This window comes from Oryctolagus cuniculus, chromosome 9 (genome assembly GCF_051225735.1).
Source record: "Oryctolagus cuniculus isolate XC-2025 breed Fujian yellow rabbit chromosome 9, ASM5122573v1, whole genome shotgun sequence".
Lineage (NCBI taxonomy): Eukaryota > Metazoa > Chordata > Mammalia > Lagomorpha > Leporidae > Oryctolagus > Oryctolagus cuniculus.
Genome location: NC_142875.1, coordinates 72,284,561 through 72,310,431, shown reverse-complemented (window position 1 = coordinate 72,310,431; position 25,871 = coordinate 72,284,561). Strand labels below are relative to the sequence as shown.

At 44.4% G+C, this 25,871-nt stretch overlaps 1 protein-coding gene across 6 annotated transcripts; it reads right to left on the bottom strand.

Moving 5' to 3' along the window:
- Positions 1-453: 453 nt before the first annotated feature.
- Positions 454-25,871, bottom strand: LOC149124618 (uncharacterized). Of its 6 annotated transcripts, none has more exons than XM_089304213.1 (4): positions 25,275-25,871; positions 14,636-14,785; positions 13,453-13,586; positions 454-2,114 (listed from the first exon to the last, which is right to left on the bottom strand). In XM_089304213.1, exon 4 carries the CDS (start codon positions 1,932-1,934, stop codon positions 1,401-1,403), a length of 534 nt encoding a protein of 177 aa, XP_089160339.1. In that variant the 5' UTR covers positions 1,935-2,114; positions 13,453-13,586; positions 14,636-14,785; positions 25,275-25,871; the 3' UTR covers positions 454-1,400. The 6 variants fall into 6 exon arrangements, with proteins under 6 accessions (XP_089160339.1, XP_089160342.1, XP_089160340.1 ...); XM_089304216.1 differs by lacking the exon at positions 25,275-25,871 and adding an exon at positions 15,440-16,035; XM_089304214.1 differs by lacking the exon at positions 25,275-25,871 and adding an exon at positions 15,128-15,291.

Genomic DNA, 25,871 nt, shown 5'->3' with positions numbered 1-25,871 from the left:
TCATTGCTCAGAAAAGGTAGAGTTCAAGTTCAATTGCAAACATGTTTTGGTCTGAATTTACCAAGAATTTTTTTTTTTACTTTTTTTTTCTATAGATTTATTTGTTTGAAAGAGTTACACAGAGAAAGGAGAGGCAGAGGGCGGGGAGGGAAAGGGAGAGGGAGAGAGAGGTCTTCCATCTGCTGGTTTGCAGAGCTGGGCCAATCTGAAGCCAAGACCCAGGAGCTTCCTCCAGGTCTCCCACGTGGGTCCAGGGGTCCAAGGACTTGGGCCATCTTCCACAGCCTTTCCAGACCATAGCAGAAACCTGGATCGGAAGTGGAGCAGCCAGGACTGGAACCGGCGCCCACATGGGCTGCGGGCACTGCAGGCAGGGGCTTTACCCGCTGTGCCACAGCACCCGTCCCTTTCCATCTAAAGCATTCCTGAACTCTAATTTTTATTTCCTTAAAGGCAGAGCTACAAGGAGAGGATGACGGGTGACAGAGAAAGATCTTCTAAACGCTGTTCACTCCCCAGAGGCTGACACCAGGAGCCTGGAACTCGATCCGGGTCTCCCCCATGGATGGCAGGGCCACATGGTTGGGCCGTCTGCCACCACCTTCCCAGGCCCACCAGCAGGGAGCTGGATCGGAAGTGGAGCAGCGGGGACCTGAACTGGTTGCCATGAGGGTTGCTGGCGTGTAGCAAGGCTGCCAGAGACCAGGGCATCACCGGCCCGCAGGCCCGGACACCTGGGACAGGGTAGGGGTGGGGCCAGCAGCAGGAGCTCACGGTGGTGCTGAGTGGACGGCCGGGGCTGCTGGACCTAGGCTGGCCAGCGGGCTCAGGTAGGCACAGAGCAGCTGGGGGCAGGGGGTGGGCAAGGTGCAGGGAGCCCAGCCTCTGTGGGGGGACCGTGGGAGGGCACTGCATTTTTAAAAGGAAGATTTACTTGGGGACAGGCTTAAGCCACAGCCCACATGGAGTCCCGAATGATGGCCTGGAACGCAGTGGAAGACCGCCCAAGTGCCAGGGCCCGCGCCCACCTGGGAGCCCCCATGGAGTTCCTGGCTTCAGCGCAGCCCAGCCCTGGGGGTTACAGTCCCCTGGGGAGTGAAGCCGCGTGCAGACGACCTCTCTCTTTCTCTGCCCAGATCACCTGCTGGCTCACCCCAGGTGCCCGCAGTGGCCTGGCAGGCACAGGGCAAGGCCAGAAGCTCCAGCCTGGTCTCCCACAGGGGGGCGGGGCCCGAGCACTGAGGCGCTTTAGCAAGGAGCTGAGATGTGGGGCCTGCATGCTGACCAGCTGCTGGGACGGTGTTTCCACAATTCTCCGCGGCAGGCAGGCCGGGCACGGGCGGGGCAGGGCTAGGGGTGACATCCCGCCCGGGGGCCTGGCCGTGGCTGGGGGCTCCGCTTTACTCAGCTGCCCTCCCGCCCATGCGACCGCCACGCAGCCACCTTGGAGTCAGAGCACAGCCCCCTGGGGGGAGACCAGGGCACAGCCCCCAGCACCCGCCGGGCTGCTCTGGCCGTCGGGGGGCGCCCCAGCTGTCGGGGGCCCTGTCTCTAACCCAGCCCGAGACACCCGGGGCACCAGGCGGGTCGCCCAGCACGGGCACAGAGCCCAGGACAGGGGCCCGAGGGAAGCGACAGGGGTCTGGAAGTGTCTCGGAGGCGGAGGCGCAGGTCACAGCCAGAGGAGCCAGGCTGTGGGAGCCCGCGCCCCGCCCGCCCACCCGCGCAGGGCCCAGATGAAGTCCCCGGGAGGGCCCATGGCCCCCTTCCCCGGCACCAGGCCCTATGGGGCCCGGCAGCCACCACCTACCTGTCCGCCAGCTGCTGGGCGCCAGGCCCACGCCGCCGCCACTCGCTCCGCGCCGAGGACTCGGGTCAGACGCCGCGGCTGCCAAGCTCCTGAATTTACCAAGAATATTGATCCACTCGTTCATGTTTCATACAAACTTATGACATTTTAAATGTAATCCTTCCTCTCCACATATAGATTAAACGGCAAATTAGAAACGATTTTACCTGATCTTCACTAAGTAACACTCCCCACTGTCTGCTGATCCTTCTCATGAGATCCCCTCCATCACAATATTCCATGACAATAAACAGCCGACATTTTTCTGTAAGAAAAGGCATCATTTGGCGCTGGAGGGGTTCAGATATTTAACAACCATTTGCTTCCCAAGTTCCAAAAAGTTCCAAAAGGTGGAGAATGTAACAGAAAATAATACTGTATACAATAGATCACAACTCTGGCTGTGGAGTCAAAACAGACTGGGTTCTACGCCCACTTAACCACCGAATGTTTCTTAGCTCTGTAACTCTGGGCAAGTCACTTTCTTTGTGTCTCAGTACCTCATCTGTAAAATGCAAATAATTCAGAAACATCCTACTAGGATGGCTGGAAAGATCAAATGAGTTCATCCATGTCAGATGCATAGAATATTGCCTACACATGAGAATGTGGTGAGAGCTATTATGATTAATACATTACTATAAGGATTAGAAATCTGCTGGAAAAGTAGCAGCTGTGAATCTCTCCCAGTACCCCAAGATTAAGAGCCCCTTCTTATGTTGGGGTATGAACATGTGTATTTATTCAAACATGTTGTTGAGTACAATAGCAACTGTTCTTTCTGGTGGACTTCTCCTAACCTACTCAGTAGATTCCTGGACGCTCTCCTATAGTGTTGCCCGCTCAAGGTCATCACTAGTGGCTTCTGGGCTCTCCATTTTTCTACACATTTCTGTTCCCACCAATCACACTGATGCTTACCGAGACCCTTGTGTTTTCCCCAAATCTTCTTATGCCACTTATGTTTGTCATTGTAACTATTATATAGACTGATATAGTAGGAATAGAAAAAGAAAGAGGATTATATCTGTAGAAGACCACATTGAATGTTTTGGAGGACTCAGAAAAATTGACTAAAGAAAAAAATTTCATTTACCTAAATGTTGGATGAGACAAGTAAAATATAGTTAGAAAAGCTCTAAGAGGATTGTGAATACAGATTATTCAGAAATTCTTATTCTACACTAAAGAAAGGAAACAAAATTCTAAATAAGAGGCAGAGCTTGTGGGTGGGAGGGACGTTTGTGGGGGGGAAGCCATTGTAATCCATAAGCTGTACTTTGGAAATTTATATTCATTAAATAAAAGTTTAAAAATAAATAAATAAAATAAAATAAAATACAAAAAAAAATAAGAGGCAGAGCTTACATAAGAAAGAATATTCAGAACTCTAGTCCATGAACTCAATGCCTTGGTCCTGCATCAAAAGTTTGATAATATGTTGTGTTTTTATCTGTTAAATTTGTTTGCATGTATGGGGACAGGAGTTCTGGCATAGCAGATTAAGTCATTGCTTGTGACATGAGCATCTCATTGGGGTGCCCCGTTACATCCTGACTATTCTGCTTCCAAACAGCTTCCTGTAATACACCAGGGATGCAGCAGATAGTGGCACATGTACTTGAGATCTCTGCCATCCACCGGGGAGACCAGGGAGATTCAGATGTGGTCCTGGCTCTTGGCTTCAACCAGGGGCAGCTCTGTGTGTTATGGGCATTTGGGGAATGAACCAGTGGATAAAAGATCTCTCTGTGTCTGTCTCTGTGCATCTCTCTTTGTGTCACTCTTTCAAATATGTAAAAAAATTTTTAAAAATTTAAACACTCATATTATTCCTATGGGTGTCCCAGGCAGCTGCTTAATTGCTGTGCCAAATGCCTGCCCCCCTCATCTCCCTTCTTAAGGAGTAATCCATTTATTCAACAACACACTTTTATCAAGGACATGTGATCAGTAAGAAATGCTGTTAGGGATATGCAGCAAATAAGCTGTCCTCCTGCTCTGTCTAGTTGGGGAGTCATTCCACATTGTGTGACCAGTGCTGGATTGGATGTCTGTGGGCTTCAGGGTGTAGAGAGCAGAAAGTGACAGGGGGCTGGTGTTGTGGTTCAGTGGGTTAAGCTGCTGCCAGTGATGCATGCACTCATATGGGTGCTGGTTTGTTCTGGCTGCTCCATTTCCAACCTTTGCTCCACATTAATGTGCCTGGGAAAGCAATGGAAGATGGCCCAAGTGCTTGGGTACCTGCTACCCACATGGGAGACCCAGAAGATGCTCCTGGTTTGGGCCTGGCCCAACCCTGACCATTGTGGCAATTTGGGTAACAAAACAGCAGATGGAAGATCACTCTCTGTCTCCCCCTCTCTCTGTAACTCTGCCTTTCAAATAAATAGGTGAAAGAAAGAGAGAGAGGGGGAGAGAGAGAGAGAGGGAGGGAGGGAGGGAAGGAGGAAAGAAGGAAGGAAGGAAGGAAGGAAGGAAGGAAGGAAGGAAGGAAGGAAGGGTGAGTGATAAGTCTGACTGGAGATCTAAGAAGGCTCCTAAGAAGATGCTCCCCAATATATACCCTCACATCTGGAGATCAGTTATCCTCAGCACCATACTACTTGATTTTTGTTGTAACTCAGTCATTGAAAGAACTACGAAGGCAAGGAAGGGATGGCAACTTCAAAATGAGAGGGGAATCAGAATAAGGAAACTGAGGGGTCCACTTCATTTCCTTTCCACTAACCTCCATTGGACTCAGCCTTACACTACACTGGCTTTTGGTGAAAGAAACGGACAGGTTCAGGATTATCATGGTTGAACCATCTCAGACTATTCAGGCAAATGAGCATTAATTGGCTCTAATATAAGCATATCCTTTTTCCCCATTAATCAGTGTTATCAGTGTTAATTGCCTTTTTTGTTGTTTAATATTTATTTGAAAGAGTGACAGGGAAATAAAGAGTTTCTAGACTTATAAAGCTCATGGATCATAGACCTTGCAAAAACAATTAAGGGGCAATAATATTAGGGTTGTGGGGTTGGGGCTGTGGCATAGCAGGTAAAGCGGCTGCCTGCAGTGCTGCCATCCTATATGGGTGCCAGTTCAAGTCCATTTCCAATCCAGCTCTCTGCTGTGGCCTGGGAAAGCAGTAGAAGATGGCCCAAGTCCTTGGGTCCCTGCACCTGTGTGGGAGACCCAGAAGAATCTCCTGGCTCCTGGCTTCAGATCAGCACAGCAACAGCAGCCATTTGGGCAGTGAACTAGCAAATAGAAGACTTCTCTCCCTTTCTGCCTCTGCCTCTCTGTAACTCTGCCTTTCAAATAAATCTTTAAAAAATATATTAGGGCTGCAATCTTTATTAGCCAAGTCCCAACATACCTTAACTGTTGCTATAATTATCAACTCTAAAACACACTCTTGAAAAATCAAGTTTGTGTCTTACAGACGTTAGAATCTTCTTATCAATTGCTGTAGGGCCAGCAGTCTTAATGTTTTCACTGTGTGCATAATTTTTAAAAACTTCCTAAAAATTTTAAAAAAATATTTGAGAGACAAAGACAGACAAAGGAAGAAAGATTCCATCCCTTGGTTCACTCCTTAAATACCCACAGAAGTCAGGAGCTGGACACTCAGTCCAGATCTCCTGCATAGCCTTCTGCTCTCCAGGACAGGCACTGGCAAGAAGTTGGAGTAGGGAACTGGAGGTGGGTATTGAATCTAGGCGCTCTGATATCTGCTGTGGGTGCCTGAGCCAACATGTTAACTGCTAGGCCAAATGCTTGCTCCTGCATAATTTTTAGAATACATTAAAAAATACATTAGCCAATTTTATTCACTTACATTTTCTTGTTTCTATATGCACAATAGTAATATGAAACTATGTTTAAGTAAATCTAAAAAGAGGTCTGTCTATGCATATAAAAATCATAAATGAGGAGAAAGCACTGTGTCAGCATCTGTAAGAATTTTTTCTTTTGCATTAGCATGCAATGATGCCTATTTCAATCGTTTGATGAAATATCATCTACTATCACTATCATTCCACAAAATAAAGGCATTTTAATACCAAAAATCTGGGAAGTACATACTATCAGAATAAAGAATAAAAAACAAATCTCCTATTTTCTTCTTGATCATTATGCTCTACTCACAATGACATCAGGGAAGGTTCTATGAAGAATCTGAGATTCTACCCTACTAACTGGCTGCTTTCTACTTCACAAATGCTGGCAGAAGTCATGAGACTCCCAGGTAAGAAACAAAGGATGTTATTGTGTCTGGCAAAAGCAGTAGCCAGAGCTTCATATTAACACTGGTTCTCTATGTCACTGAAATCCCACAGAACCAACACAGGTGGGTCTGGATGGACACTGGTACATGGGGGTGGGCTTCATCACACTGAGGGCAGGGAAGCTACTGCTTTCACAGCGAGAAGGAAGCAAGGCTGCTGTCTTCAGGGAGATGTCACCTCATCTTTAAAAGTTGCTCTCAGCAAACACAGTCCTGAGAAACAGCCCAGGTAGACAGTGGACAGGACCTTGCATTCTTGGGATACCCAGCAGTGGATGCTGAAGGCCCCCGGTGAGCTGTTCTCCCAACAGCTCTGGCTGGTCCTTTAGCACATCAGGCCTGCTCTTGCCTCATGCCTTTGCAGTGTTCATTCCCTTAGCCTAGAAGGTTCTTCCTGAGACATCAGCAGGACTCTTTCCTTACCTCCTCCAAATCTTTGCTCCAATGTCACCTTCATAAGTCCTTCCAGACCACTCTATTTAAAACTGCACCCTCCCACCCCCCATCTCATTCCATTCTATTTTCTGACAGCACTTGTCACCTTGCTATATAAAGTAAGCTCATGAATTACATTTACATTTGTCCTCTGCCTCTCCCTACTCCCTAGCTCCAAGAAGGTTAAGTCCTATAGTTGCATTAGGATGTATGATGGCCCTGGTGAACAAACCACAGATGACTCTAACCCCTGAGTGAGGGTGGAACCACTCTTCCCGGGACTGTTATGTCACATTACAAGGGGACTTTGCTGATGTAAAGGCACTGATCAGCTGACTCAGGGTCAATGGAAAGGCAGATTACCCAGGTGGAAGTGACCTAACTACATGATCCATTTTAATCTGTATCTAGAGGTCAGAAACAAAGGAAGAGAAGGATCTCCACACTCTGTTAAGGAGGCCAAATGGCAAGGTACAGAGGCCCACTTCTTGAAGCCGACAGCAGAGGCCCCGTTAACAGGTTAGTTGCCAGCTGCTGAACAGCCAGCAAGAAAGTAGGGGCTTATGTCTTAAAATTGCAGGGAAATGAACATGAACAGGCCAAACAGCAACCTGAGTAGGCTCAGAAAAGGACCATGAGCTGCAATCCCAGCTGACACCCTCATTTCAACTGCATGAGACCCTGAGCAGACTCTCCAGCTAAGCCAAGCCCCACCTTCTGAGCTGCAGGATTTAAGAGCTCATAAATGGTAGCTGTTTTAACCAACTAGATTGTGGTCATTTGCTAGGCAGCAATAGAAACCAAATGCAGCAGTGCAGAGATTTTTGCCTCTTTTGATCACTGGTGTATCTTGGAGTCCTAGAACATACCTAGCACATGACAGACAGTATTTATTGATAGAACTTATGTGGTATTAATTTAGCCTTAGGAAAATATCAAGACATCCTCCTTATTTTTCTTATGCTGCTTCAAACTGGGAAAACTTCACAATTTCCATAGACAAACAGTGGAGCCTGGTGTGTTCAGGGATGAGCTGTTGGAGGGCAAACAAAGCCTTTATCAGGTGCTACAAAGACCTTTCCAGATAAGCTTGGGGTTTCAGGTACCAACAAGCTACCAAGCAAAGGCAAATGCATCACAGCATCTCCAGTGTTTGTAAACACAGGGTGATTTACTTAGAAAAATAAAAGCAGTCATCAGAAAATGTAAACTTACAATATAAACAAACAAAGCACAGGTTTTCATACTTAGAAGTGACCTGAGTTTTGTAACAGTATCCAGTATAAACTGTCCTTTAAAGCTGATCTTGCATGATATAAAGACATACTACACTCTGTTAAGCCACTCCATTCCATTCATTCATTCAGCAAACATACATTAAGCAGCTCCTATGTGCTAGATGCTAAGGATCAAGAACTGAGCAGGGGCCTGTGCTGTGGCTAACTAGGTTAACCCTCCACCTGTGGTGCCGGCATCCCATATGGGTGCTGGTTCTAGTCCCGACTGCTCCTCTTCCCATCAGGCTCTCTGCTATGGCCTGGGAAAGCAGTAGAGGATGGTCCAGGTGCTTGAGCCCCTACACCTGTGTGGGAGATCTGGAAGAAGCACTTAGCTCCTGGTGCAGCTCCGGTTGTTACAGCCATGTGGGGAGTGAGCCAACGGAGGGAAGACCTTTCTGTCTCTGCCTCTCACTGTCTGTAACTCTCTCTCTCAAATAGATAAATAAAATCTTTAAAAAAAAAAAAAAAGAACTGAGCAAAAGGGAGATTCCTTTCACCAAAGGTCATTTGGATATTTATAACATCATGCGTGGGCCATACAAATTACCAAGTTAAAATTAGCCTGCTAAGGAGTTATTGAATTATGGAGTCCCATCTGTGGCTGCCATGGCAGGGCCAGACCCAGTGACTCCTGAAGATGAATATAAAATGTACAAATTCATAATTATGATGTAGGGATTCAGTATGATGTGACCAAAGCCATTTTGGACACATCTGTCCTCTTCCCCTTGCGGTAGCCCCGAGGGTCATTCCAAACCTTGTGAGATAAAGGAAGTCATTAAGATCTGCCAGACCTGCAGGTGGAATGTCCCCTGTCTAATCCTTGGAACAGTACTGTTGCTTGAGATGGTCCAGGTGCTGTTAGGTTAGCTGGGGACCCCCTTCCCATTGACTGAGGTTGTGTGGATCCATTGTGTCATGTACACCACCACAGCCTACACTTCTGTGCTCTCAATAAATCACTTTCTATCTAATCTTGGATTTTTCTTCTTTGGTCTCTCAGCCCCTTTTCCCTGTGGCAGCTGGTTCTCATACACAGGGTTTTTCCTGAAACATAGGCATACTTGTAGACACACAGGATATATAGACCCAAATACAAAAATTGCAGAGATCAGTAAAGAGGTTAGACTGAGGGGGAGCAGGAGTAGGAGTTAGCCATACACAGTCACAACAGCATCCCAGCAAGTGAGGTGGTAGCATTTTTTGCCCCAGAAACCTTTGATTTAAAGTATATACACTTCATGCATTTCATAAATACAAATTTAGGAACATAGTGATTCTTCCCACCCTATCTGCTCTCCCACTCACACTCATTTATGGCATAGCTGGATATCAATAGACAGGAATGAGGTCACTTCATTTAGGGGCTCCCCTTGGAAGTTGTTCAATACAGTTCCATCAGCTGGCCATGTGCATTGCTCTATTCCCAAGAACACATCCCAAGGGTCCCAAGAGCTCTTTTAAATTCTCAGTTAAAGAACAGCTGTAACACAGTAAACTCATAGACTGATAATCACTTTAAATAGCACTGTGACCTCAGATTCAGCTCTTATGGCTTTCTGGTCTGGCTGAAAAGCCCATGATAGCATTTCAGGCATGGAAATCCAAGACACTATGGCAAAAAAAATGTCCTACAAGAAGGATCTCTGTGAAAGAGACCCAAGAGGAAAGAAGTGTCCATCAAAGAAGGATGTACTTTTTCTGAAGGGAGGAGAGAACCTCCACTTTGCTTATGGCCTTATCTAAACACTGACAGAGTTTGTATTCACAAAAGGCTTCCATACCTTTGGTATCTCATGTCAAGACCCTTGGGTGATCACTGATGTCATACATAAGAGTGTTAATTGTTAAATCAACAACAGGAGTCACTATGCACTAATTCCCCATGCAGGACTTCTGTCCTCAATGAGTTGTATTATGAGAATTAACTGTAAAACCTGTTCTCAAACAGTTTGTGTGTGTGTGTGTGTGTGTGTGCGTGTGTGTGCAAATTGTTGAAATCTTTACTTAGTATAGAGTTGGCCTTCTCTGTATAAAGTTAATTGAAAATGAATATTTGGGGGACCGGCGCTGTGTCTCAGTAGGTTAATCCTCCGCCTGCATTACTGGCATCCCATATGGGCACCAGTTCAAGTCTTGGCTGCTCTGCTTATTATCCAGCTCTCTGCTGTGGCCTGGGAATGCAGTGGAGGATGGCCTGAGTGCTTGGGCCCCTGCACCTGTGTGGGAAACCTGGAAGAAGATCCTGGTTCCTGGTTCGGATCAGCCTGGTTCTGTCCATTGTAACCATTTGGGGAGTGAACCAGAGGATGGAAGATCTTTCCCTGTCTTTCCCTCTCTTTGTCTATAACTCTACCTCTCAAATAAATAAAAAAATATTTTTTAAAAAGACATTTGCAACAAAATGAATACAACTGGAAACCATTACACATAGTGAAATAAGCCAGTCACAAAAAGACAAATACCATATTGTCTCTCTGATCTGTGGTAACTAATGGAGTACTCAAAAGGTAATCTATAGGAGTGAAACTGACACCTTGAGATGCGATGATTTTTAACAGCTCTTGACTGTCAAGGAACAATGTTATTCTTGTTTGTTTGTTTCTGTTCTTTTTTGTTCATACTATTGAGGGAATTCTCTACTTAATGTAGGGTTAATTTTACGAATAAAAAAGTAACTGAAAACTGACCTTTGTAAAAAAAAAAGAAAATAATGGGAAAGGGAGAGTGAGGAGGAAGAAGGAGGGGAGTATGGGCAGGAGGGAGGTAGGGGAGAAGAATCATCATGTTCCCAAATTTGTATATATTTAATACATGAAGTTTGTATTCCTTAAATAAAATTTTTAAAAAAAATTAAAAAGAAATATTTTTAAAGACCAGTTCTTTAACAGGAAAATAACTCACAATAAAAAACTTTGAAATATAATAATCTATATTAAATCATTAAAATTAATCTATATTAAAGCATTAAACTTTCATTGGAAGTTGGATAACAGTGAATTCTTTTTCCTTTGAGCCTTTTCTCCCTAAGTCTTCTCATTGAACAGGGGAAAATGTAGTGAGCTGAAGGGCACTCCCATGCTTTAAAAAAAAAGCTTATTTATTGTTTATTTGAAAAGCAGAGCAAGATAGAGAAAGGGAAAGAGGGAGAAGGAAAGAGAAAGATTTTTCATCTGCTGGTATGCTCCCTAAATGGCCACAACAGGGAGGCAGGGTCAGGCCAAAGCCAGGAGTCTGAAACTCCATCTGGGTCTCCCATGTGGGTGACAGGGGCCCAGCTATTTGAGTCATCCTCTGCTGCCTTCCCAGGTGCATCAGCAGGAAGCTGGACTGGAAGCAGAGGAGACAGGACTCAAACCAGTACTCTGATATGGGATGACAGCATCACAACCACCACACCACACACTCGGTCCTACGCGCATGCTTGTTTGTTTTGTAAGATTTATTTATTTATTGGAAAGGCAGAATTACTGAAAGAGAAAGACAGAGGAAAGAGATCTTCCATCCACTGTTTTACTCCACAAATGGCCTCAATGGTAGGGGCTGTGCCAGACCAAAGCCAGGAACCAGGAACTCCATACTTGTCTCCCATGTGGCTGGCAGGGGGCCAAGTACTTGAGCCACTTGCTGTTGCTTTGCCAGGCAGGGAGCCAGATCAGAAGTGGAGCAGCTGGGACTCAAACCTGTGCTCATATGAGACGCTGGCATTGTAGGCAGTTGCTTCACCTGCTGTGCCACAATGCTTGTCCCACACATATTTTTAAGTTTCTAGGGGGTGGGTGTTTGGTGCAGTGGTTAAGATCCTGCTTGGGATGCCCACATTCCATATCAGAGTGCTGGTCTGAGTCTTGGCTCCTCTGCTTCTGATTCAGCCTTCTGCTAGTGTACACCCTGGGAGACAGAAGGTGATGACCCAAATATGAGGGTCCCTGCCTCCCATGCGGGAGACCCAGACTGAGTTCTTGGTTCCGGGCTTCAGACTGGCCTTGCTCCAACTATGGTGGGCATTTGAAGAGTGAACCCATAGATGGAAGATCTTTCCTGTTTATCTGTCTCTCTCTTTTTCAAATCAAACAAAAATACATAATTTTATAAAAAAAATTTTCCAGATAGTGATTACTTTTGAGTTTTCACTTAAACAAAAAAACTCTAATGTAAAAATGTGAATTAAATCTTAATAAAAACCATTTCAAGATAGAGCTAGGACAGATTTTTTAAATTATGATTTTCTTATAATGACAAGGACTTCATCATTTGAGCAGATACAAAATCCAGGACTATAATTTCTAAATCAAAATTGCAGCCATTAATCTTCCTGAGACCTTTCTCCCAGGTATTGGCCCTCCTCAGGCTCCCACATTCCATGTTTAGCCCTATTGGAATGTGCACACGGTACAGCGCTGGTTTCCCTGGCAATAAATGCCTTCAGTCTTCAAAGCAGAAACAGTGTTTTACTGGTTTATTTTAAATCTTAATCTGTTAGTAAATCAATAAATATTGCCAAAACAGACCTCAATCTGCTACAATAAATAAAGTTCAGACTTACTATATACCACTATAGGCTCTTGGTATAACTTGTCTCCAATTTTAACCTAGGAAGGTGGCTCAGGAATTGAATTATCAAAATTATACACATGCACGCACCCTTCATGCAGGCCTTTGGCCTGGATCCCTAGGGTTAGAAGTATAAAAGGTTATTTTGTACAAGTTTACTAAAAATGTCTATAGAAAAACTTTAAAAATCAAATCCTGCTTGATCATCCCTTTTAAGTTCTATTCAATATAACTGAATTCAAGGACACAGCAAAAGAAATCTTGGGGCTGTCACAAAAGTAATGTCCAACACTTGCATGGTAAAAATGGGCTACTCTTAAAAAAAAGTAGTAGCATGATTATTAAAATAAGCAAACAAATGGGCAAATAGCTCAATGAAGCTCTAGGGAATGCACTGTGGCACAGTGGGTTGGTTAAGCTACTACTTGAGATGCCAGCATCCCATATTGAAGTGCTGGCTCAAGAACGGGCTGCTCAGCTTCCAATCTAGCTCCCGTTAACAAACTTGGGAAAGCAGTGGATGATGGCCCAAGTGCTTGGCCCACTGCCACCCATGTCAGAGAGCAGGACAGAGTTCTTAGCTCCCAGCTTTGGCCTGGCTCAGCCCAGTCTGTTGTAGCCATCTGGGGAGTGATCCAGTGGTGGGAGATCGATCTCTCTCTCCCTCACTGCCTTTCAAATAAATAAGTCAATCTTTTTTTTAAACAATGTGAGTAAAGTAGCCACATGGAAAATTTTAATTGCAGCTTAAGACAGGCTAGAACAGATTTCAGGGACCTCTAAAAATACAATGCTAAGACGTACTTCACAATTTTACAGCTGCAGGGTTTCTAGGAAGGGAGAATGGGGAATTACTATTAAATGGGTCTAGAGTCTCAGTGTTGGAAGGTGAGAAAAACTTGGTGGTGGGATAGTGGCGATGTCAGTACAAAGGGAACACTCTGTACCTGGCTGAATGGCATTAAAATGGTCAAGGTGGTGTATTCTATGTTATATATATATCTCATACTTTTTTAAAAATTGAAGAGTTTCCACAATTACAGGCACCAATTACCATTCTATAAAGTGTGTAGGTCTGAAACGCCAGGCTGAGATCAGCATTCTGAAGGATGTTCAACAAGGTGTCAGGGGTCTCTTTGAGCCACTGCTTGCAGGCGTTATTTTCACTGTATTTGATTACAGAACCACCTAGAGGGAAAAGATAAAAATTAGCACCAAATAAAAAAAAGATGTTCGGCATCTGTCTCCCAGATCACATTTCAGGCTGTCGCTCCCCCTCTTCGTGGAGGAACGACACAGGACCCTGTGCTGTTCTTTTGTCTGCTCGGCCCTCCCCGGGTTTGCTGCTGGTTCTTCCCGGGTTGGCTACCATCCCTTCCACCTCCGTGGAAGGGCGGTTCCCCCTGCCACATTCCCCACTTCTGCGGGGGAGCGGCACACCACCGGCCGGCTCTCTCGGGGGCTGCACAGGTGTTCCTTCAGATAGATGTTCCCCTTAGATGTTCCTGGTGCATGTTGTCTCTCTCCTCCTTTATAGTCCTCTTCCGCCAATCCCAACTCTGCTACCCACACGCCGAGTACGCTGCTCTCCTCCAATCAGGAGCAGCTCCTGCAGCTTGTCAAGTTTGTGAGAGGCAGCTGGGAAGAAGCTGTTTTCTCCTCTCCCAGCGCCATATTGTGGGAGAGCAGATGTATAGAATAAGTCTTAATTCCAGTAACTTAGTCTAGTCCGAGTTGCTCCCAGTTGCTCCCCACACAGGCAAAGTTAGTTATATTTGATTCTCAACTACAATGTTTTTCACTTTTTGTATGAGTAGTGCTCTGATGTGTGACACCTGGTATCTTGCACAGAGTGACATTAAAGAGAGAAAGAAATCCCAGCACATCATAACCATGAGCAAATGTCCTATAATAAAATAACTGCATTTGATCTGACACAGTCAGCCCTCCGCACCGTGTGCTCCACCACCTGTGTATCAGAAACACTGTTTTTAAAAAACTGTGTCTGTACTGAATGATTACACTTTTCCCCTTGTCATTATTCCCTAAATAACCCAGTATAACAACTATTTATGTCACTTGCACTGTCTTACTAAGTAATCTAGGGATTTTTTTTAAAGTACATAGGAGGATACTTTAAATTTGATATAAGGGACTTGAGCCATCTTCAGATTTTGTTATCTTCAGAGGGTCCGGGAACCAACCCCCCAGGGATGCTATGGGCCGACTGTACTCACCTTTGTCATCCTCTGCTGTTACACTGGAAGTGAGGATGGACGCGTTTTCCAAAGCTGTCAAAGCTGTACCAGGTACATTTTTCTCCCACTGCCGCCTATGAGGGCCTGGTGAGCCGGCTTGCCTCAGATGCACTGACTTACTGCCTGGTTCTGAAATGTAAAGAGGAATGCCAAGCATGTCATTTTATTTATTCCTCTATAGCTACAAAAGTACCCTAAGGATTCAGAAGTATTTATTTTCTCTTTCAAACTCAGATTTAGCAACAGTGTTCTTTCAAATCTAAGTAGCAAAGGAAACAAACAAACAAAAAAGGTAAAATAAATCATTAAAGTGACTGAGTTTGGAGGGCTGGTGTTGTGGTATAGCAGATAGAGCCACTGCCTACCATGCCAGCATCCTATATGGGCACAGGTTTGAGTCCTGGCTACTCTACTTTCTGTTCACCTCCCTCAAAATGTGCCTGGGGAAGTACTGGAGGATGGCCCAAGTACCTGGGCCTCTGCACCCATGTGGGAGATCTGGATGAAACTCCTGGCTCTTGGCTTCAGCCTGGCCCAGTCCTGGCTGTTACAGCCATTTGGGGAGTGAACCAGCAAATGGAAGATCTTGATCTCTCAGTCTCTCTCTCCTCCTCTCCCTCTCTTTATCTGTAACTCTTTCTAAATAAATAAATTAATTAAATATATATATATATATTTATTTATTTGAAAGTCAGAGTTATACAGAGAGAATAAGAGACAGAGAGGGATGTGGGCAATCCCAGCAGTTAGCCTGAGCCCAAGCACATTTCTCCCCACTCCCACCTTCTGCCAATCAGGTGAACTGCTCCCAGGTGTGGCCAAGGCCCATTAGGCCCACCTGGAAAGCTACTTGACCTTCCAGCTGATTGGAGAGGCATATTGGCATCCGTATCGGTTCTGTCCTGTAGTCAGTGTTCCCTTGAGTTAGTTACGCCCCTTCTCCCTGCTCTTTAAAAAGCCTACGTGGCTGTTAATAAAGGGACATGTTCATGGAAGCCTGTCCCCAGTGTTTCTTTATGGGAAAGGACACCTCTGCCCTGCTCTTCCCCGATGGTGTGGCTTTGCAGGACCAAGCCAGAGAGGAAGAAAGAGATCTTCCATCCACTGGTTCACTACCCAAATGGCCTTAAAGGCCAGGGCTGGGCCAGGCTGAAGCCAGGAACCAGGAGCTTCTCCTGGACCTCCAACATGGGTGCAGGAGCCCAGGTACTTGAGCCATCTTCTGCTGCTTTCCCAGGCACATTAGCAGGGAACTGGATGGGAAGTGGAGCAGCCAGGGCTCAAACCAGTGCCCATATGGGATGCTAGCTCCACAGGTGTTCATTTTAAAAGCTATGCCACAATGCCCATCCTAAATAAATAAACCTTTAAAAAAATAAAAGCAACTGAATTTTTAAGAAATAGTATATATGTAGTTATAAAGTATATGATGTACAAGGAAGAAGCTCCAGGAGGATTTTCATATCCACAGTAGCCTATGCTTTCTATGGTAGATAACAAATGCTACATTTCTTAATGGCTCTTAACAAGAAATCATATTCTCTTTTTTTAATGTGTATATACCTCTTTAAAAAGTTTTTGTTGACTGATTTGTTTGAAAGGCAGAATGAGAGACAGAGTGTGCGAGCAAACAGGGTTGGGGGAAGAGGGGAAGAGCTATCTCCCAATTGCTGGTTCACTCTCCAAATGCCCACAGCAGCTGGGTTGAGCCAAGCCAAAGCTAGGAGCCAGTGAACTCCATCTGGGTCTCCCACATGGGTGGCAGGGACTCATGGACTTGAGCCATGTCTGCTGCCTCCCATGGTGTGCATTAGCAGGAAGCTGTCCTGGAAGTGAAGGAGGGAGGACTCAAACCAAGCACTCAACATGGGATGCAGGCATCCCAAGTGTCTTTTTTTTTTTTAATTTATTTGGCAGGTAGAGCTACAGACAGTGAGGGAGACAGAGAGAAGGGTCTTCCATCCGCTGCTTCACTCCCCAAATGGCCACAATGGCTGAGCTGGGCCAATCTGAAGCCAGTAGCCAGGAGCTTCTTCTGGGTCTCCAACATGGATGCAGGGGCCCAAGCATTTGGGCCATATTCTACTGCTTTCTCAGGTCATAGCAGAGAACGGGATCAAAAGTAGAGTAGTTAGAACTTGGACTGGTACCCATATGGGATGCCAGCACTACAGGCGGCAGCTTTCCCTGCTATGCCACAGTGCTGGCCCCAGTAATAAGAATTTTCAATGAGGTTTGTTGTAATGGGCTTTTCATGCTATGATCTTTTTTCTTTTTTAAGATTTAAAAATTTCACAAGAGACCTCGAATAGCTAAAGCAATCTTGTACAACAAAAACAAAGCTGGAGGCATCACAATACCAGATTTCAGGACATACTACAGGGCAGTTGTAATCAAAACAGCATGGTACTGGTACAGAAACAGATGGATAGACCAATGGAACAGAATTGAAACACCAGAAATCAACCCAAACATCTACAGCCAACTTATTTTTGATCAAGGATCTAAAACCAATTCCTGGAGCAAGGACAGTCTATTCAATAAATGGTGCTGGGAAAACTGGATTTCCACGTGCAGAAGCACGAAGCAAGACCCCTACCTTACACCTTACACAAAAATCCACTCAACATGGATTAAAGACCTAAATCTACGACCTGACACCATCAAGTTACTAGAGAACATTGGAGAAACCCTTCAAGATATTGGCACAGGCAAAGAGTTTCTGGAAAAGACCTGGGAGGCACAGATAGTCAAAGCCAAAATCAACTATTGGGATTGCATCAAATTGAGAAGTTTCTGTACTGCAAAAGAAACAGTCAGGAGAGTGAAGAGACAACCGACAGAATGGGAAAAAATATTTGCAAACTATGCAACAGATAAAGGGTTAATAACCAGAATCTACAAAGAGATCAAGAAACTCCACAAACACAAAACCAACAACCCAATTAAGAGATGGGCCAAGAACCTCAATAGACATTTTTCAAAAGAGGAAATCCAAATGGCCAACAGGCACATGAAAAAATGTTCAAGATCATTAGCAATCAGGGAAATGCAAATCAAAACCACAATGAGGTTTCACCTCACCCCGGTTAGAATGGCTCACATATAGAAATCTACCAACAAAAGATGCTGGCGAGGATGTGGGGAAAAAGGGACACTAACCCACTGTTGGTGGGAATGCAAACTGGTCAAGCCACTATGGAAGTCAGTCTGGAGATTCCTCAGAAACCTGAAGATAACCCTACCGTTCGACCCAGCCATCCCACTCCTTGGAATTTACCCAAAGGAATTTAAATTGGCAAACAAAAAAGCGGTCTGCACCCTAATGTTTATTGCAGCTCAATTCACAATAGCTAAGACCTGGAACCAACCTAAATGCCCATCAACGGTAGACTGGATAAAGAAATAATGGGATATGTACTCTTTAGAATACTATACCGCAGTAAGAAACAACGAAATCCAGTCATTTGCAACAAAATGGAGGAATCTGGAACACATCATGCTGAGTGAAATAAGCCAGTCCCAAAGGGACAAATACCATATGTTCTCCCTGATCGGTGACAACTGACTGAACACCAAAAAGGAAACCTGTTGAAGTGAAATGGACACTATGGGAAACGGTGACTTGATCAGCATAGCCCTGACTGTTAATGAACAACTTAATACATTATCCCTCTTAGTATTTTTTTTGTCTGTTCTACTTAATATGACTGGTTTAACTCTGTAATTAATACACAGTTATTCTTAAGTGTTGAAATTTAACTGAAACGTGATCCCTGTTAAACATCAGAGTGGGAATAAGAGAGGGAAGAGATGTATAATTTGGGACATGCTCAAGCTGACTTGCCCCAAATGGTAGAGTTAGAAACATACCAGGGGATTCCAATTCAATCCCATCAAGGTGGCATGTACCAATGCCATCTCACTATTCCAAGATATCAATTTCAGTTCACAACCGATCATAATGAAAGGACTAAGAGTCAAAGGGAGCACATAAACAAGTCTAGTACCTGCTAACACTAACCGATAGAATAAATAAAGGGGAGAGTGATCCAACATGGGAAGTGAGATACTCAGCAGACTCATAGAATGGCAGATGTCCTAAATAGCACTCTGGCCTCAGAATCAGCCTTAAAGGCATTCGGATCTGGCTGAAAAGCCCATGAGAGTATTTCAGGCATGGAAAGCCAAGACACTCTGGCAAAAGATCTCTGTGAGTGAGATCCCAGTGGAAAGAACCGGTCTTCAAAGAAGGAGGTACCCTTCTCTGAAGGGAGGAGAGAACCTCCACTTTGACTATGACCTTGTCTAAACAAGATAAGAGTCGGTGAACTCAAAAGGCTGCCATAGCCTTGGAAACTCATGACTGGAGCATAGGGAGATTACTGATGCCATAGACAGGAGTGTCAATTGGTAAAGTCAACAACAGGAGTCACTGTGCACTTACTCCTCATGTAGGATCTCTGTCCTTAATGTGCTGTGTATTGAGATTTAATGCTATAACGAGTACTCAAACAATATATTTCACTTTGTGTTTCTATGGGGGTGCAAACTGTTGAAATCTTTACTTAATGTATACTAAACTGATCCTCTGTAAAAAAAAAAAAAAAGAAAAGAAAGAAATTATCAACTCCCAACTTGACTCTCACTGGGATTAAACATGACAATAGGTCTGATCTGATTTCATCATCATTTAAAAAAAATCATCTATTATTTTTCACTTTATGTTTCTGTGTGGGAGCAAACTGTTGAAATCCTTACTTAATGTATACTAAGCTGATCTTCTGTATATTAAGATAATTGAGAATGAATCTTGATGTGAATGGAAGGGGAGAGGGAGTGGGAAAGGGGAGGGTTGTGGGTGGGAGGGACAGTATGGGGGGGAAGCCATTGTAATCCATAAATCGTACTTTGGAAATTTATATTCATTAAATAAAAGTTAAAAAAATAAAATAAAATAAAACTATTTTATATCTTTGTCAAAAAAAAAAAAGATTTAAAAATTTATTTGAAAAGCATCAGACAGAGAGAAGGAGAGACAGAATCAAGGAGGGAGCTGTTCTATCCAGCCATTCCCTAAACGGCCACAACACCCAGGGCTGGGCCAGGCAGAAGCCAGAAGCCTGCAGCTCCATCCTGGTTTCCCATAAGGGTACAGGAGCCTAAGCACTTCTGCTGCTTTCCCAGGTGCATTAGCAGGGAGCTGGGTCAAAGGTGAAGCAGCAGGGACTCATTTGGGATGCCAGCACTGCAGGTGGCAGCTTAACCTGCTGTACAATGCAGGTCCCCATGCTGTAATCTCAAATCAAGACATTTTATAAGGCTGCTATTATTGTGGCTCATAACACGGTACTCCCAAGTATGGCACTTTGATATGCTGAGTGCTTTGAACTAAAGGACATTACAAGCCCTCAGAAGCAGCCTCAGAATCAAGATCTCTGGGACCTTCTCCTGCCCTCCTGTCCCCAACTCTCATTCTCCCCCAAAGTGAGTCACAGAAACCAGAATTCCTCTTCCCCAATGTGGACTATAGAAACTAGAACCTGGGGCCGGTGCTGTGGCATAGCAGGTATAGCCGCTGCCTGCAGTGCCGACATCCCATGTGGAAGCTGGTTCGAATCTTGGCTGCTCCACTTCTGATCCAGCTCTCTGCTATGGCCTGAAAAAGCAGTAGAAGATGGCCCAAGTCCTTGGGGCCCTGCACCCATGTGGGAAGATGTGGAGGAAGCTCCCGGCTTCAGATCAGCACAGCTCCCACCCTTGCAGCCAACTGGAGAGTAAACCAGCAGATGGAAGACCTCTCTCCCTGCCTCTCCTTCTCTGTGTGTGTGACTCTTTCAAATAAATAAATAAATAAATAGATCTTTAAAAAAAGAAAAGAAACTAGAACCCTCTTTCTAATGTAAGCTGTAATCCTAAACCTATCACACTAGCCCTCTCCCACCTTTGTGCCTCAGACTGGCCATCAAGAAATTCTCTGATACACCCTTGTCATCAGGCCATCATTCCAGGGAAGAAGTCCTGTCCCATACCTGGGAGGAAGAAGTGCTGTACTGAGAGCCGGAGAAGAAAGCTGAACAGGCAGGGCTTGCTGGATTTCCCCTCTCAGTCTATTACCACTAAGCCATATCCTTTGTCTAATCACATGTCTGCACACCCATCCACGTATTATCATACCTAAGCATAAGAATGACACTTTTTCTGGGTCTTTGTGTCTTCCTTATGAAGGCTTCTGTGACATGTAATATGTTGATTAAATCTTTTTTCTCTCTCTTTTTAAAGATTGATTTTATTTATTTGAAAGGCAGAGTTACAGAGAGGGAGAGACAGAGAGAAAGAGACCTTCCATCCACTGGTTCACTCCCCAAATGGCCACAATGGCTGGAGCTGGGCCACACAGAAAGCAGGAGCCAGGAGCTTCTTCCAGCTCTCCCACATAGGTGCAGGGGCCCAAGCACTTGGGCCTTCACCTGTGGCTTTCCCAGGCACATTAACAGGGAGCTGGATCAGAAGTGAAGCAGCCAGGACTCAAACTGGCACCCATAGGGATGCTGGTATTGCAGGTGGCAGCTTAACCCATTCTGCCACAATGCCGGCCCCTCTCCTGTTAACCTGTCTTTGTTATAGGGTATTGACCATGTCCTTTTTGATGAGTGCAGAAAGGTATCATTCCTTTCTGTCCCTACACTAGACGAGAGTCCTCACCGGCACTTACTAGGATCACTTCTGTGCCATTGCTGGGTTAGCTGGGGTCAAGACATGTAGACAGGCATATGAATTTAGAGTCAGTCTAGTGTGATAGCCCAGCTCCTGCTGAGGATGTGGACATCCTCCAATTAAGAAGAAAAGGAAACCCGCTTGTGGGCAGCACACTGCACAAAGGTACAACTGCAAAGGGCATTTCCTGCTGGCACCATCGCAGATGGCGGGCCGAGGGAGTTTTAGCAAAGACTCTGTACAGAAAATGAATTCATCTCTGAATACCGTGGAGGGGGAATTTCTCAAGATGAAGTAGACTGGAGAGGGAAAGTAGAAGATAAATAACATGTGCAGCTTTTTGTTCAACTTGAACAATGATTCTGTAGTGGATGCAACCAGCAAGGGTAACAAAATTCATTTTGCAAATCATTCAAGGAATCTCAACAGATGCAACCAGTATCTGTAATCTGAAGTCTGTGGGGACTGAAAAAGAAATGGAAATCCCTTGACCTCTGCTAGTTCCTTCCTCCCCTTCCTGTCTGAAATAGCTGCCCGAGCTTCCGGAACCTCAGGTACCACGGGCAATTTAGAAAACGAAAATGCAGTTTGAAATTTTGAGTTTGCAAAGTACTGTCAGAATGACTTACAGTACTGAGTTTTAAAGTCAACTTTTTTTTTTTTTGGACAGGCAGAGTGGGCAGTGAGAGAGAGAGAGAGAGAGAGAGAGAAAGGTCTTCCTTTTCCATTGGTTCGCCCTCCAATGGCTGCTGCGGCCTGGCGCACCGCGCTGATCCGAAGCCAGGAGCCAGGTGCTTCTCCTGGTCTCCCATGTGGTTGCAGGGCCCAAGCCCTTGGGCCATCCTCCACTGCACTCCTGGGCCACAACAGAGAGCTGGACTGGAAGAGGAGCAACCAGGACAGAATCCGGCGCCCTGACCAGGACTAGCATCTGGAGTACCAGTGCAGTAGGCGGAGGATTAGCCTAGTGAGCCAAGGCGCTGGCCATTAAAGTCAACATTTTATTGCTTTCTCACTCGCTGCAAAAGTGTTTTGTGCCAGTGAATTTTTTTTTTGCAATAATGCAGAAAAGTACATTTTTCACCTTTGAATAAAGAATACTTAAATTAAAAAAAAATTAGTGATCGGGGCCAGTGCTCTGGTGTAATAGGCTAAGCCTCTGCCTCTGGCACTGGAATCCCATATGGGTGCCAGTACATATCCTGGCTGCTCCTTTTCTGATCTAGCTCTCTGCTGATGGCCTGGGAAAGCAATGGAAGATAGCCCAAGTGCTTAGGCCCCTGCACCCATGTGAGAGACATGGAAGATGCTCCTGGCTCCTGGCTTAGGATTGGGTCAGCTCCAGCCATTGCGGCCACCTGGGAAGTGAACCAGCAGATGGAAGATCTCTCTCTCTGTCTCTTCCTCTCTGTAACTCTCTCAAATAAATAAAATCTTTTTTAAAAATAGTGATCTAAAATCACTTATCAGTGAAAAGGAATGAATTTACACAGATGAAACCTGAAAACATTACATAAGTTAAAGAAGCCAGACCCAGTAGGACAAATCTTGTGACATTCTGATTAGGAAATATAAAGACAAGCAAACTCATAGAGACCAAAACAAACCTGAGGTCACCAAGGATTGGGTTGGGGCTGGGGGCAGGTAAATGCAGGTTTATTGTTTTTTTTTTAACTTTTATTTAGTAAATATAAATGTCCAAAGTACAGCTTATGGATTACAATGGCTTTTTCCTCTCCATAACTTCCCTCCCACCCGCAAACCTCCCAATTCCCACTCCCTCTCCCATTTCATTCACTTCAAGATTCATTTTTAATTCTCTTTATATACAGAAGATCAATTTAGTATATATTAAGTAAAGATTTCAACAGTTTGCACCCACACAGAACATAAAGTGTAAAATACTGTTTGAGTACTAATTCTAGCATTAATTCACATTGAGCAACACATTAAGGACAGAGATCCTACATGAGGAGTAAGTGCACAGTGACTCCTGTTGTTGACTTAACAAATTGACACTCTTGTTTATGGCATCAGTAATCTCCCTAGGCTCTTGTCATGAGTTGCCAAGGCTATGGAAGCCTTTTGAGTTTGAGGACATTGATCTGATTTAGGTCATAGTCAAACTGGAAGTTCTAGTTCTCTCCTCCCTTCAGAGAAAGGTATCTCCAACTTTGATGGCCTGTTCTTTCTACTGGGATCTCACTTGCAGAGATCTGTCATTTAGGTGTTTTTTTTTTTTCCAGACTGCCTTGGCTTTCCATGCCTAATGCCTAAAATACTCTTATGGGCTCTTCAGCCAGATCTGAATGCCTTAAGGGCTGATTCTGAGGCCAGAGTGCTGTTTATGACATCTGCCATTCTATGAGTCTGCTGTGTATCCCACTTCCCATGTTGGATCGTTCTCTCCCTTTTTTATTCTATCGGTTAGTATTTTCAGACACTAGTCTTGTTTATGTGATCCCTTTGACTCTTAGACCTATCAGTATGATCAACTGTGAACTGAAATTGATCACTTTGACTAGTGAGATGGCATTGGTATATGCCACCTTGATGGGACTGAATTGGAATCCCCAGGCACATTTCTAACTCTACCATTTGAGGCAAGTCAGCTTGAGCATGTCCCAAATTGTATATCTCTTCCCTCTCTTATTCCCACTCTTATGTTTAACAAAGATCACTTTTCAGTTTAATTTAAACACCTAAGAATAATTGTGTGTTAATTACAGAGTTCAACCAATGGTATTATGGTATTAAGTAGAACAAAAAAAAAATACTAAAAGGGATAAAGTATTAAGTTGTACATCAACAGTCAGGACAAGGGTTGATCAAGTCAGTTTCTCATAGTGTCCTTTTCACTTCAACAGGTTCCCTTTTTGGTGCTTGGTTAGTTGTCACCGATCAGGGAGAACATATGATATTTGTCCCTCTGGGACTGGCTGTTTAATAGGTTCAGAGTTTCCATCTAGGGCAATGAAAAGTTGGCTTTTTTAAGTTTTTATTTTATTTATTTGAGTGGTAGGGTTACAGACAGAGGGAGAGAAGGAGAGAAAGGTTTCCCATCCACTGTTTCACTCCCCAAATGGCTGTAAAGGTTGGAGCTGAGTAATCTGAAGCTAGGAGCTTCTTCTGGCTTTTCCATGTGGCTGCAGGGGCCCAAGGACTTGGGCTGTCTTCCACTGCTTCCCCATACCATTAGCAGGGAGCTGGATAGGAAGTGCAGCAGCTGGGACTCGAACTGGCACCCACAGGTAGCAATGAAGTTTTGGAACAGTGGTGATGGCTGCACAATATTATAAGTAAAATTAATGGTGTTGAATTGTTCACTTAAAATTGCCTAAAATGGTAATTTTTGGCTATATATATTTTATTGCAATAAAAAACAAAAAGCCATGATTGAAAATATGAATAATTCTCTTACATGTGCTTTGAGGCCATTGTCACTGATCAAGAAATCCTGTCTTTTGCAAATAAAAAATGAATGCAACTGGAGATCATTATGCTTAGTGAGATGAGCCAAACTCACAAACATCATATGTTTTCTCTGATGTATGGTAGCTTATATATAGAGTACAAAAAAAAAACACCCTAAATGTATAAGAATAAAATTGACATCTTATCATCTGATGATCATTTACAACCCTTGTCTATATTCCTGTGGAACAGTGGTCTTTCTACTTTTTACTGCTGAACACTATATTCAGTGGAGTATTAAGCCTGTGATTATAAAGTAAATCAAAAGTATGCTATGGCAAAAATTAAAAGAAAAGAAGGATGGAGGGAGGTTTCCTTAAGTTCTCGGATTGTATCTTTGAAATACATGAAATCTGTTCTTTTTTAACAATAAAAAATATATTTTAAAAGAAAAATGAAGAAACAGATCAAATAACTGGTGACTTACAGAAGCTCATCCAGCAGTGCAGGGCTCCAAGACTGATGATGTCGTCACACATCAAAGATGCAGAACTGCTTCCCCGCTGGGGCCCCACAGCCTTTCAATATCTCAGAGCACCCAAGGGCAGCCAGTGCCCCATAGATGGATGTCTCAAAAATGTCATTTTAAAGCACTTACCGTCGAGCTTGCTTCATTTCCCAAGGCAATCCTGATTCTGCTGGTGTCTGCTTAAAAAGAAAAAGGTGGGCAGAGAAACACAGGAAGAATCACCTGATGAATTCCCTAATGGGATCAGCACAAAGCTTAAGAGACAAGTGAGGGTCTTCAAGGCAAAGAACCTGGGGCCGACGCTGTGGTGTAGCAGGTTAAAGCCCTAACATATAGCACCAGCATCCCATATGGGCACTGGTTCGAGTCCCAGCTGCTCCACTTCTGATCCAGCTCTCTGCTATGGCCTGGAAAAACAGTAGAAGATGACCCAAGTCCTTGGGCTCCTGCACCCACATGGGAGACCTGGAAGAAGCTCCTGGCTTCAGCTCAGCTCTGGCTGTTGCAGTCATTTGGGGGAATGAACCAATGGAACGGAAGATCTCTCTCTCTCTC

Excerpts from the sequence above, each read along its gene's own strand:
- LOC149124618 (XM_089304213.1), bottom strand. The coding sequence starts at position 1,934 with ATGAACGAGTGGATCAATATTCTTGGTAAATTCAGGAGCTTGGCAGCC.